This window comes from Hyperolius riggenbachi, chromosome 1 (genome assembly GCF_040937935.1).
Source record: "Hyperolius riggenbachi isolate aHypRig1 chromosome 1, aHypRig1.pri, whole genome shotgun sequence".
Classification (NCBI taxonomy): Eukaryota; Metazoa; Chordata; class Amphibia; order Anura; family Hyperoliidae; genus Hyperolius; species Hyperolius riggenbachi.
Window position 1 is genome coordinate 625,596,647 of NC_090646.1, and position 14,942 is coordinate 625,611,588.

General features: G+C 44.7%; 1 protein-coding gene across 1 annotated transcript in view; it reads right to left on the reverse strand.

Annotated features, from left to right (window-relative positions):
* Positions 1–775: 775 nt before the first annotated feature.
* TMEM267 (transmembrane protein 267) overlaps positions 776–14,942 on the reverse strand; it is a 44,867-nt gene continuing 30,700 nt past the window's right edge. The window contains exon 3 of the mRNA XM_068271819.1: positions 776–3,224. Coding sequence (XP_068127920.1) covers positions 2,889–3,224 — 336 coding nt within the window. The 3' untranslated portion in view covers positions 776–2,888. The remainder of the gene's footprint in view (positions 3,225–14,942) is intronic.

Genomic DNA, 14,942 nt, shown 5'->3' on the forward strand with positions numbered 1-14,942 from the left:
GTATTGTTTAAAATGAAATAAATATTGAAGCCTTGCTTTCTTGCTTTAGGTTCCCTTTAAAGGGAATCTGTAACAGAAAAGAAAAAGAAAAAAAACAAAAACAAAAAAAACACCTCTGGATCCAAATGAGGCTTCCCCCATCCTCCTCAGCCTTGGCGATGAAGCGCTGATGCCCCCCAAAAATTTGCCAGCAGGAGCAGTAGCGGCTTTCTGATGGGCTCCGGCAGAAATGGCCAAGCCCAAGGTGGGGGGGTGGCAACGCTGGATTGCTGAGGATTAGGGGGTGGGGTAGGCCTCATTAGGATTTAGAGGCTTCCCCCTCCCGAGGTAACTAACCCCGGAGGAAATTTTCTTTATTACAGATTCCCTTCATCTTAAAAGGTACCCATTAACAGAACAATTTTACTGATTGAAAATATTTTCAATCAGATTCTTCTGATTGTATTGTATGAAAACAAAGAAGCTGGTGAGCCCAATCAGTCCCAAATTATCGTATTTTCGATCACTTCCTTAAAGGAGTTATCAGCCAAATTACCTAAAATGAGCTTTACTCACCTGGGCCTCTCCGAAGCCCCTTGCAGCCAACTGTCCCACACCGACCGCTCCGCTCCTCGCTGCGGCCCACGTGGCCGTGATTGACCACGTGGTCCGCGGTCGGCCTGAATAACCAGAACGGAGACCGGGGCAGCGGCGGGAAGCGGAGCGGTCGGCGTGGAACAGTCGGCTGCAAGGGGCTGGAGAGAGCCCCAGGTGAGTAAAGCTCATTTTTGGTAATTTGGCGGATAACTCCTTTAAGGAAGCGGTCAATTGGCATGGCGGATTTTCAGAGATACAACTGTAAACACAATTGTAAGTTGAACTGAAGCTATGAGCTGCAGCTCTGCCTCCATGTGTGTCAATCGCCATACGGATCTCCGCCTCTCCCCGCCCCTTTTTGTGAAGGAAGACAGAGGGGTGGGGAGAGCCGGCGATCAGCCGGGATTGACACGCTGAGAGGCAGAGCTGCAGCTGAAAGCTCTGCCTCTTCAGGAAGCGCTCCCCGGACCTAGAAGAGGGGATATGGGGGGTAAAAACCCGTTTAGCCATGGTATTGCGGGGGTTTAGCACTATGCAAGGTGCTTTATAGTAAGAACATGCTAGTTCATTCACTTCAGTCTCTCTTTAAGCCTCATCCCCAGTCCAACAAATTAGTATTTTTAAGGGAAATGTTATTTTTAAAACTACTGATGTAGGGGCAGTTATTAAGGCTTGTAAACATGCTTAAAGAGAAACCGTAACCAAGAATCGAACTTCATCCCTATCAGTAGCTAATATCCCCCACGAGAAATCTTTTCCTTCAAACTGCCAAAAAAGATAGCAGCAGCTCCTTCCAGTGACATCACCTGCCAGCAGTAAAAATGTCACCATGTGATAAAGGTCAGAATGTAAATCAGGGAGAGGAAAGATTTTACAATGGGCAAACACTGACTACATCATTTATGCATAATTATTTTAAAAACGAAGCACTATACGTCTTAATTTTTTACATTTTCAGTGGAGTTCCCCTTTAATTCGGCTGAGGTGGCCGATAACGACTGTCTCAGCTAATAATCGTGTGTAAATCCCCCAACCCTTCTGCTTGGCAGATCAACTCACTCCCAGGCCAGCGACGGCCGATCCCATAGTCTATGCCGCTCCGTCGTCCCTCCGCCTCCCCGCATAACACAGCATGCGGTCAGCCTGGCCCAACGATGTCACCCAAGGGGATCGGGCCTAGATCCGACATCCATCAAAGGTGTGTGTGCACCTTTTCTCTGTATATCAGGCATGCAGCCCATATCTTAGCTCTAAAGGATAAGCGAGCCAACGAGTTAAAACTATCTTTACTTACCTGGGGTGTCTTCCAGCCCCTATAAGTCACGTGTCTTCTGTCTCCCCCTGGCAGCCTCTGAAGATCGCCGAACCCCCGCAGTATGCAGTACGCTCCTGGTAACGTGGGCACACCCACGCAGACAACACCGACCCATAGGAGGTCATCGATCTTCAGAGGCTGCCAGTGGGAGACTGGAGAAGACCGGAACTGCGGCGAGGGACACATGTGTAGTGGCTGGAAGAAGCCCCAGGTAAGTATAGTTTTATTTCTTTAACCACTAGATTTGTGTTACATAAATATCCTGTTGGACTTTATTCAACTTGAACCTGGCAGCTAAATTCCACCTTAATTAACCGGGATTGAAAAGTCAGATCCTGGTCTCATGATTGCAGTATTTACAAAGCATAACACTGCTAAGGTGATGCTGCTTATAAAGCGGTAACTGATCTGAACTGCATTGCTTTTATAAGAAACATTAACCCCATGTTTGAAAGCAAAAGTTGGAGATGAAAAAAATATAGAATAAATAATAAAATATATACATATACAACCCCATATAATTAGTGCATTGGTCATTCAGTGAGAGGCCATTAAGTAGCAGGTTAACAGGTTCTCTCTTTAAGCAACCCCTTAACAAGTTATAGCCTCATTCCAGGAGAAAAATGAAAATAAATCTAAATAACGTGGTACGGGTTTGGAGCCTTTTTTTCACAAATTATTCTGTCCTGTGTTCCCATCTGTAATAATTTTCCCATACTTCCTGTTCAGACAGTAACAAAAAGCAGAGTAACCAATCAGCTAATATTTCTGTGCTTCACTTCCTGTCCACAAGACTGCTATTTTTTTTATATTGCTCTATAGAAGTCCCCCAGGCAGAGGAAGTTAGGAAAAGTCTCTCCAATGGGAACAGAGAATGCAGTAAACCACACCCCCTTTTCCACAGTAATTAGAATTGAGCGAGAAAACAAATAATGGAATTGAGCTTTAAATGCTCTTCAGACAACCAAGAGTCCATAAGAGTCTAGTGGCTTCCTGCTTAGACATCAATGTGTATTCCATGCTTCTTTGTCATCATTTCTCTTGTTCCAGTGAGGTACATGATGAGTGAACACAGATTGGGCAAAGAGGCAGTGACAGCCACATAGAGCCAGTACGGAAGCGGGGCAGTCTTTCCAAATGGGCAGAGCCACAGCCCATGCCTTACGCTGTCCCGAACATGATGGGAAGTCCAAGAGATAAATAACATCCATGGTAGAAAACACCAGGAGTCCTTCAGCCTCAGGAGTTGCATGAGAAACTTCAAGGCAAGCGCCATGATGGGGATCAGTGTGGAGCAGTGGAGGGGTGGACGCTGGGGCAGATGGAGAGCCGCCTGGACAACACAAGAATAAGATTAACAAGGAAAGTTCGTTATAAATACAGAAAAAGCAAAAAGAGGCACTGTAGTGAAATATAGAAAAAATGCAGTAAATTATTCAGGATACCTATAAAGCGATGTATATTTGTATGTAACCCCGAACTCCCAGTGATGCCTGGCCCAAGCTGATGAGCATTCTGGGAAACCATGTATTATTTCTACTGGCTTTGGAACTCGCAGTAAACAGAAACTCCTCAGAAACCACCCGACAGGACTAAAGATGTCGCCATCTCCGATACATTTCAGAATGTAACTCTGGGTAAGGATCAGGGGTCGAGTCCTGCGTGGACGCAGGTGGACGGCGTCCACCTACTTTTTTCAGAGAGTAGACGCCATCCACCCTGGCTTGTGTGGAGGGGAGCAGCACAGAGAAGGAGAGCTATGGGGACAGCGGGGAAAGGCGGACATCTCCCCCCCCCCCCTTCCCTCACCTTCGTGCTACCCTTCATGCCTCTCCCCTCCGGTGTTTTCTAATGTCGGCCCGGCCGCTAAAGTGGACGGAGACTTAACGCTTTCTTCCAGCCGCAAGGGACGCTCCACTCTGTGTGCGGCTAGAAGACCAGACTAGCCGCACACAGAGCGGAGCGTCCCTTGCGGCTGGAACGCAGTAAGTCTCCGCCCACTTTAGCCGCCGGCCCGACATTTGAAAACACCGGAGGGGAGAGGAAGGAAGGGGAGCACGAAGGTGAGGGAAGGGGTCTGCCCTTCCCTGCTGTCCCCATAGCTCTCCTCTGCACTGCTCCCCTCCTGCTGGGGGCACACCTGGCTACCTGGGCACATATACCCCTGCCTACATATACTGGGGACATATACCTCTGCCTATATATACTGGGCACATATCCCACTAGCTACATATACTGGGCACATATACCTCTGCCTATATATACTGGGCACATATACCTCTGCCTATATATACTGGGCACATATCCCACTGGCTACATATACTGGGCACATATGTCAAAAACCCGAGCGGTTCTTGCCTTTTTCATGATTGCTAACTCAGTAAAGGACCAGCCCTTAAAGCGTTGCGATCATATAAATCCGGCATAGTGGGGTCTGAACCCACTATAGCAGTAATTATAGATTGACGGTATACCTTGAAATTAATCAGAGCACTCAGTATATGATTTATATAAAAATTGTATTTGCTTATCATACAGCATATATACAAAATATGAACAGTTACAATTAGTGTTTCCTTCTAACAGTATTCCATCTTATCAAGGCTTTAGAGCCAAGCAATTATCAATCTTCTAAGTACATTCAAAAAAGAATATAACAGTTGTGTTATGTAGAATAAGATCAAAAGTAGTCTCATCTGTGCCAATAGCTGTGTATCTAGTAGCTGTGTAAAACTTGTAGTCATCTTCTTTAAGGAAATAGCATAAAAAATAGCTTCTAAAAAAAAACTTCTTGCTAACATCTTAACAGAACTGAATGCTGAAAAATTAATAAAGTAAATCACCAGAATATTAAGCATATTACCCCCTTCTCTGTCATCTCTTCAGCATCTAGAACCACGTGTGGGAAGGTAGCTTCTGACCAGTGTTGGGCGAACAGTGTTCGCCACTGTTCGGGTTCTGCAGAACATCACCCTGTTCGGGTGACGTTCGAGTTCGGCCGAACACCTGATGGTGTTCGGCCAAACCGTTCGGGTTCGCCCGAACTACTAAATGCCCGGCCGAACAGGGCCCCTGTTCGGCCGAACAGGGCCCTGTTCGGCCGAATACCGCCCCCCTATGGGGTCGCAGGCATAAGGGGGGAGCATGCCCCGATCGCGGGGGGGGGGGGGGGTCAGAAATTCCCCCCACCCCCTCCGCTAGCGCTCCCCCCTCTGCCCGCTTCCCCATAAAAAAGTTGGCGTAAAGTTAAATATTACCGGTGGTGGCTGCTGCAGTGGCTGGCTGGCAGTGGTGTGAATGAGGAGGAGGAGTCCGAGTATGACGCGTTGAGGCCAGGCATGCGTCATCACGTAGAGGACGTGAGGTCAGAGGAAGGGCGGAAGTACCACAAGGGTACTACCGCTGAACCGCCCGCTGCCCGGCCTCAACGCGTCATACTCGGACTCTTCCTCCTAGTCCTCACTCACACCACTGACCCCCCCCCCCCCCCCCCCGCGATCGGGGCATGCTCCCCCCTTATGCCTGCGACCCCATAGGGGGGCCGTATTGCGGCATGTTCGGGTCCCCATTGACTTGCATTGAGTTCGGGGTTCGGGCCGAACATGCCGAACATCTGGCCCATGTTCGGCCTGTTTGGCCCGAACCCGAACATCCAGGTGTTCGCCCATCACTACTTCTGACTCATGTGTCTTCTCAGGAGATTATTGGGCTTGTGCAAACTATGAGCTTTCAGACCCTACTTTTATAGGGATAGGAGGCAATATGGCTGCCTAATCTGGAATTTCCCTGGATCCCAGGTTCTGATTGGCTAAAGCTTCCGTGCGTCAAACGCTATCTATGTTTTGAATACCTAAATGAATACCTAAATCACAATTTTATTGTTTATAAATTCTTAATTACCTTATCTTGTGGGAATTTACGGTTTGCAATGTTTACACATTCTATTCAGGTCATTTCTGACGCAGTTAATTAAAAATGGAATTAAAAATGGACGTCAGCCATCTTGTCTGCTGATATGACTTATTTTACCCAGACATGGACTTCCAAAAACATTAAACAATGTCATTTATGACGCATTTCTGATAAAGTGTTCACTGCTAATTAGGTTGGAATGTCTTGGTACTTCCCCAGACATGAGATTGGTCAGGTTGACACTGTAACCAGACCTGAGAGAGTCTTCAGCAAATTAAGGCTTATTAAAACATACAGGGCTTCTAATATACTTATTTAAATATAAAGCTTATTATATAATTCTTCTTAAAACAATCATAAGAAATAATTGCATATTACCGTATTTTTCGGACTATAAGACGCACTTTTTCTCCCCCAAAAGTGGGGAGAAAAAGTTACTGCGTCTTATAGTCCGAATGTAACAATTACTCCCTACCTTGGTGCTTTTTCCTTAGGTGGTAAACCACATTGTTTCTAAGCGGCATAGGAGAAGCCGCTGTAATCAACCACAACGCTGGTTCTTTGATGGTTAATCCTCCCCAGCCAGCCCCCCAGCAGCGCAATACACATTACATTGTAATTATCCACTTTACTCCTTTGATCTTTACTCCCCCCAGCGTGCCCCGCAGCAGCGCAATCCACATGGCATTGTAATTATTCACAATGCTCGTTCTTTTATCTGTAATCCCCCCAGCGTGTCCCGCAGCAGCACGCGATCCACAATGTGTCTGTCATCATTCACAACATTCATAACTTGCCCAGCGTTAGCCCCGCAGCTCGATCCCGGCTGACAAATAACGATACACTTCAGCCGCTATAGCGGCAGTCCTCAGAGGCTTCCGTACTTGCAGTGTGTACTTGCGTCATCACATGACCCGGCGGCGGGTCATGTGATGACGCAAGTACACACTGCAAGTACGGAAGCCTCTGAGGACTGCCGCTATAGCGGCTGAAGTGTATCGTTATTTGTCAGCCGGGATCGAGCTGCGGGGCTAACGCTGGGCAAGTTGTGAATGTTGTGAATGATGACAGACACATTGTGGATCGCGTGCTGCTGCGGGACACGCTGCGGGGATTACAGATAAAAGAACGAGCATTGTGAATAATTACAATGCCATGTGGATTGCGCTGCTGCGGGGCACGCTGGGGGGAGTAAAGATCAAAGGAGCAAAGTGGATAATTACAATGTAATGTGTATTGCGCTGCTGGGGGGCAGGCTGGGGAGGATTAACCATCAAAGAACCAGCATTGTGGTTGATTACACTGCAGCTGCTTCTATTCTGCTTAGGAACACTGTGGATCATGTTGGTGCTGCTGATGCCATCCTACAGTGCACCTCTTAGGACTGCATGGACACCCTGACAGACCCTGCTACTGCCACCCAGGCTGGTGAGATCACATTTAATGTAATTGTATTTCTTAGTTTCTAGGGAGGGGGGGGGAGTTGTGTAGTGCAGTGTAGCTGGGGGGAGGGAGCAGTAGGGGTTAGTGAAGTGTAGTTTAGTATAGTTTGTAATGGCAGCAGGGGTTAATGTAGCTTGGTAATGTGGCAGAGACATAGTGGGGGAGGAAAGGTCCATAGGACACTCCTGGACCATGGATGCACCCAGGTTTAGTGTATTTTTTTTTCTATGGTTTTTGCCCTTAAAACCTAGGTGCGTCTTATAGTCCGGAGCGTCTTATAGTCCGAAAAATACGGTAAATCTTAATATAAAATCATTTTCCATATAAATATAATAACTTCAACCGGTAGAGGTCAGCCTTTCATAACAAATAAACAGTATTAATAAGACTATGAAACCGCCAGGTGGCATCATTGAATCATCCTTAACGAATTGGGAAAACACGTTCTTTGTTTTATTTTCTTCATATTTTGACTTTCTCTGTCTTGGAAATTTTTATCTCTTCTTGCTGGCCTTGGCCTTCAAGCCAAGGAACATGTAAACAAAATTGTCTAGCTTACAAGTTAAAATAACCTTATAAAAAAGTTTCACTGTCTCCATCACTGGCAAAATCCAGTTTACATGTAATTCAAAGTAATACATTCTTTTATTTAGGGTTTAACTATAACTATTTCTTGCTTTAGAATGACTGTATTGATTATTAATATTTATGTATACATACACGTATGACAGTTTTTCCTGCATGAATAAAACCACTAGAATTCTGACACCCTGCCTACATATACTGGGGACATATCCCACTGGCTACATATACTGGGCACATATAATCCTGTCTACATATACAGGGGACATATCCCACTGGCTACATATACTGGGCACATATCCCTCTGCCTATATATACTGGGCACATATCCCTCTGCCTATATATACTGGGCACATATCCCTCTGCCTATATATACTGGGCACATATCCCACTGGCTATATATACCCCTGACAACATAGACTGGGCACATATACCCCTGCCTACATATACTGGGGACATATCCCACTGGCTACATATACTGGGCACATATAATCCTGTCTACATATACTGGGGACATATCCCTCTGCCTATACAGGATCTTCTCAAAAAATTAGCATATTGTGATAAAGTTCATTATTTTCTGTAATGTACTGATAAACATTAGACTTTCATATATTTTAGATTCATTGCACACAACTGCAGTAGTTCCAAGCCTTTTATTGTTTTAATATTGATGATTTTGGCATACAGCTCATGAAAACCCAAAATTCCTATCTCAAAAAATTAGCATATTTCATCCGACCAATAAAAGAAAAGTGTTTTTAAAACAAGGAAAGTCAACCTTCAAATAATTATGTTCAGTTATGCACTCAATACTTGGTCGGGAATTCTTTTGCAGAAATGACTGCTTCAATGCGGCTTGGCATGGAGGCAATCAGCCTGCGGCACTGCTCAGGTGTTATGGAGGCCCAGGATGCTTTGATAGCGGCCTTAAGCTCATCCAGAGTGTTGGGTCTTGCGTCTCTCAACCTTCTCTTCACAATATCCCACAGATTCTCTATGGGGTTCAGGTCAGGAGAGTTGGCAGGCCAATTGAGCACAGTAATACCATGGCAGGTAAACCATTTACCAGTGGTTTTGGCACTGTGAGCAGGTGCCAGGTCGTGCTGAAAAATGAAATCTTCATCTCCATAAAGCTTTTCAGCAGATAGAAGCACAAAGTGCTCCAAAATCTCCTGATAGCTAGCTGCATTGACCATGCCCTTGATAAAACACAGTGGACCAACACCAGCAGTTAACATGGCATCCCAGACCATCACTGACTGTGGGTACTTGACACTGGACTTCAGGCATTTTGGCATTTCCCACTCCCCAGACTTCCTCCAGACTCTGGCACCTTGATTTCTGAATGACATGTAAAAGTTGCTTTCATCCGAAAAAAGTACTTTGGACCACTGAGCAACAGTCCAGTGCTGCTTCTCTGTAGCCCAAGTCAGGCGCCTCTGCCGCTGTTTCTGGTTCAAAAGTGGGTTCATGCGTCCATCTGCTGAAAAGCTTTATGGAGATGAAGATTTCATTTTTCAGCACGACCTGGCACCTGCTCACAGTGCCAAAACCACTGGTAAATGGTTTACTGACCATGGTATTACTGTGCTTAATTGGCCTGCCAACTCTCCTGACCTGAACCCCATAGAGAATCTGTGGGATATTGTGAAGAGAAAGTTGAGAGACGCAAGACCCAACACTCTGGATGAGCTTAAGGCCGCTATCGAAGCATCCTGGGCCGCCATAACACCTGAGCAGTGCCACAGGCTGATTGCCTCCATGCCACGCCGCATTGAAGCAGTCATTTCTGCAAAAGAATTCCCGACCAAGTATTGAGTGCATAACTGAACATAATTATTTGAAGGTTGACTTTTTTTTGTTTTAAAAACACTTATTTTATTGGTCGGATGAAATATGCTAATTTTTTGAGATAGGAATTTTGGGTTTTCATGCGCTGTATGCCAAAATCATCAATATTAAAACAATAAAAGGCTTGGAACTACTGCAGTTGTGTGTAATGAATGTAAAATATATGAAAGTCTAATGTTAATATCAGTATATTACAGAAAATAATGAACTTTATCACAATATGCTAATTTTTTTTAGAAGATCCTGTATATACTGGGCACATATACCCCTGGCTATATATACTGGGCACATATACCTCTGGCTATATATACTGGGCACATATACCCCTGGCTATATATACTGGGCACATATACCCCTGGCTATATATACTGGGCACATATACCCCTGGCTATATATACTGGGCACATATACCCCTGGCTATATATACTGGGCACATATACCCCTGGCTATATATACTGGGCACATATACCCCTGGCTACATATACTGGGCACATATACCCCTGGCTATATATACTGGGCACATATACCCCTGGCTATATATACTGGGCACATATCCCACTGGCTATATATACTGGGCACATATACCTCTAGCTACATATACTGGGCACATATACACCTGCCTACATATACACCTGCCTACATATACTGGGCATATATACCCCTGGCTATATATACTGGGCACATATACCCCTGGCTACATATACTGGGCAACTATACCTCTGGCTACATATACTGGGGACTACTATACTCATGGCTACTTATACTGGGGACACCTATAGACCTGGCTACCTATGCTGGGGTACCGTCAGTGTACCGATCAATCCGCTCCTGCTTCTCAATAATCACTTGACTCCTCAGTAGCACTAAGGCTAAAACATACCAAATGCCCTCCAAAATATCCGGAGGTTGGAATTACAGCTTATGGGGGTTACAACCGTCAGTGTACCGATCAATCCGCTCCTGCTTCTCAATAATCACTTATTAATAATATCAATAATCACAGCGTGGAACCTCAAAAAGGTCCAATAGTGGCAATGCGCCTCTGCCACAGAGGCGCATTGCCACTATTGGACCTTTTTGAGGTTCCACGCACTTTACTGTTGAAGAGATGAGGAATCTGACCATGCTGGACATTGGAGCCACTGTGGACCAAAAGACACTGGTGGGCTGGTTGTAGGAGTGGTGGATGACCAGTGGCCACACAGTAAGGACCCAGCAGCTGTCTTAGTGCTACTGAGGAGTCAAGTGATTATTGAGAAGCAGGAGCGGATTGATCGGTACACTGACGGTTGTAACACCCATAAGCTGTAATTCCAACCTCCGGATATTTTGGAGGGCATTTGGGTGAGTGCGGGCACTGTGGGGGGGTGTCCCAGCACGGATGGTGTAGTGTGAGGTGGAGGTATAACACTGTGGAGAGGTGTTGGAATCCCATCAGTCCATCAGTGATGCACTATATGTGAGTTTTTTCTCTGTATTTTTCTTACATGTGACGTGAATACATGGTTTATATGAATTGAAGTGGATGGTCTTGCCTGGATCCTAGTTTGGAGTATCTGCTAAGGACTTGAACAGGGACGTGAGACTTTCTTTGATCTTTAATCCTTGTAAATGAGCGCGGACCTTTTTTGAATACTTTCTTTGATATGATTTACACAGCAATAGTGGAACGCGAACCACGCATGTAAATCTATCTGATCCTAAGCACATAAGTTTTTTGTTGAGACCTTTTACATCACTGCTAAGGTCATGTATATTTGGCCCCACCCATGACCACGCCCACATTATGCTTGACCACGCCCATTTTTGGCACGCAGAAGTTTTCCAAGTGAGTCCACTCACTTATTTTCCCAGGACTAGACCCCTGGTAAGGATAGATTTTACAATGGGTAAACACTGACTAAATCATTTATAAATGAACTGTAAAATAAGCAATTCTATTTATTATGTTATTTTCATTACAGTTCCTCTTCAGTTTCATTGTTATTACCTGTAAATATAATTGCTTAGCAGAGAAATATATGGAAAAAGGAAAATAATTTAATCCAGCTATGTATGCAATAAAGGGAGTGTTATTGGCCAAAAAATTCAGTAATCTGTGAGGAGAAAAGCTATACTTACCTCCCCAGGGAGGCTCTCCAGTCCTCTACATCTTTGCTTCCAGCTCCCTGGTCTCTCGTGCAGAGGTGAAAACTGGAGGAGGAGCTTCCTCCAGCAACACCCCCTCTGTTCTGCTCCTTAGTCATGGCACTGACATTTGTTAGAAGCCCTGACAATAAAATCTGCCTCCATGCCTCAATTGCTGGCAAGAAGAGAGGCACGTCTGACAGCAGCTCAGATGGACAAGGAGAAGGGACAATGATGGACAAGGAAGAAGAGGAGGAGCAGCATAGGCTAGAGTGTTCTTGAAATGCACAACATTTTCCCTTCACAGCATTATTTATGGGTGGGGGATCGGTTATGCGTACCCTCATTTCTAGAGGAACAATTAAAAGAGAACCAAGCACCACTTTTTTTTCCTGTTTTCTAATAGCTATAGGAGCTGCCATGTTCCTCCCCTCCCCTTCTAGCTGTTCATTATTTATCCACAAGGAAGGTGTGAAGATAACATCTATGGCATCTGTAAACTTTTGTTTGCCGAGCTTTTGTTTGCACTCTGCTAATGTGTGCCATAAACAAATTACATCAGTCCTTTATGCCTGAAAGTTCTGCGAAAGAAGGGCAGCCCTAGGAAGTAGGGTAATAAACAACTCTGCTAAACTTTTAAAAATGTTAAAAAAAAAAAAAAAGGCAAATTGATTTTTTTTTATTAATGAGTCACATTGTTGGCATGCATATTTAACGTGCTATTGAGATGACCTGGGTGCTAACCACAGCAACAGTCCATTCACATAACTAACTACTGTTTCGGGGCCACTACGGGTCCCCTTTATCAAGGTATCAGAACAGAATAGTAACACTACCATTCTCTTTTAATACCTGACAAAGGGGACCTGCCGTAGCCCCGCAACGGTTGTTGGTTATGTAAAAGAACTGTTGTCATGATATGTGAATAAACAAAGCTTTATTCTGCAAAAGTGAATGTGCAGACCTACTGGACTGTGTGGATTGCTACTGCTATGATCCAGCACCTCGGAAACGGTGTGCGACTAACTCTGCTCCTGTAACCACGGCAACCACCATCAGGACTGAAAGTACAAACTCATAGCAGCAACTGCCACCATGATATAGAGTATTACCACGGTGATGTTGCTAGAGGACATTGCTATGATACCAGACAGTCCTTCATGTATCAATGCTTGCTGCAGTTTCTAATGTAGTTGACCTAGATTGGATTACAGTAAAATGACATTGCCACTGGCCAAAGTAGTAATGTTATCTTCAGCTTATGTGCAGATGTCCCAGCAATGCTTTTTCACCTTCTACTGAAGGTCCAGTCAAAGCCTTTTAGTTATTTATTTTATGCTTTAGTGTGTTAGAACAGGTCGAGTTTGTATCACAGTTTTTTAGGTTTTGTTGATATTTACCAGTATTTTCAAGAAACATTATTTATTTCATATAAAAAGACATGCACAATAAATACACCATCAGCTTATTACTAAATGAGGTATATATGATATTTTTAACAAAGACGAGTTGCAGAAAACATTTTGGTGTGTCTTAAAGCTTGGACACACATCACCTAAAAAATAGGTACGGACAAACTCAATCCAACATAAAACGGTCATTTTCTAAATGATGATCAAATTTGGAAGGTTTTAGCTAAACTACAACAGATATATGTAGTAACATTTTAACCGTGATAAAGTAGTAGGATAAAGTTAAACGTGTAAAGCTATAATGGATGTAAAATGGAGAAAGTGTGGTGTGTTTTTAGGGTTTTTTTTTCTACTTTTCCCTTTAAAAAGCATTGAAAATAAACAAAGTTATCACACACTAAAAGCCTAATTTGTCCTGAAAAAAACAACAACAATATACAAGATCATTTCGGCGTGTTCAGTAGTAATATAGTTATTGGCAAATGGATGGAGCAGTGCTGATATGTGAAAATTCATTTGGTCCTGAAGTGGTTAAACTTCATGACTTAAAGGGGAACTGAAGAGAGAGAGGTATATGGAGGCTGTCATGTTTATTTCCTTTTAATCAATACCAGTTGCCTGGCAGCCCTGCTGGTCTATTTCTCTGCAGTAGTATCTGATTAAAACCAGAAACAAGCATGCAGCTAGTCTTGTCAGATCAGACTTATAAGTCTGAACCACTGAAACACCTGATCTGCTGCATACTTGTTCAGGGGCTATGGCTAATAGTATTAGAGGCAGAGGATCAGCAGGGCTGCCAGGCAACTGGTATTGTCTAAAAGGAAATAAACATGACAGTCTCCATATACCTCTCTCTTCAGTTCCCCTTTAACACTCCACTTTGATGCTTTAAAGAGACTCTGTAACAACAAAAACCTCCCCTGGGGGGTACTCACCTCGGGTGGGGGAAGCCTCCGGATCCTAATGAGGCTTCCCACGCCGTCCTCTGTCCCACGGGGGTCTCGCTGCAGCCCTCCGAACAGCCGGCGACAGAGCCGACTGTAGCTTCAATATTTACCTTTGCTGGCTCCAGCGGGGGCGCTGTGGCGACTTTCGGCACGGAAATAGACGGAAATACCCGATCTCCGTCGGGTCCGCTCTACTGCGCAGGCGCCGGAAACTTGCGCCTACGCAGTAGAGCAGACCCGACGGCGATCGGGTATTTCCGCCTACTTCGGCGCCGACAGCCATCAGAGCGCCTGCGCAGGAGCCAGGAAGGTAAATATTGCGTCACGGCTGTACGGAGGGCTACAGCGAGACCCCCGAGGGACGCAGGACGGCGTGGGAAGCCTCATTAGGATCCTGAGGCTTCCCCCACCCGAGGTGAGTACCCCCCAGGGGCCGTTTTGTCGTTACAGTTCCTCTTTAAATTCCATTATATAATGTTGTATGTATGCTAGATTTAAAGAAACCAAAAAGATGGGAGGGGGGAATAAGACAAGACACTGAAAAGTGAGACGCTTAAAAAAAAAAATAGAAGATAGACCAAGAAATGCCTGATATTCGCTGTGTAATTTGCTCATTTTTGATACACCGTGAGCCTGCAGATCAGCATCTTTATTGCTGGCACACATGAAAAGAAAGTTAGATGTTTGCATGCACCCTAAAGCCTGCTACACACTTTCAATTATGATTGGCCAATCACTGACCATTTTTACCACCTTCATGTAGTATGAGGGCCC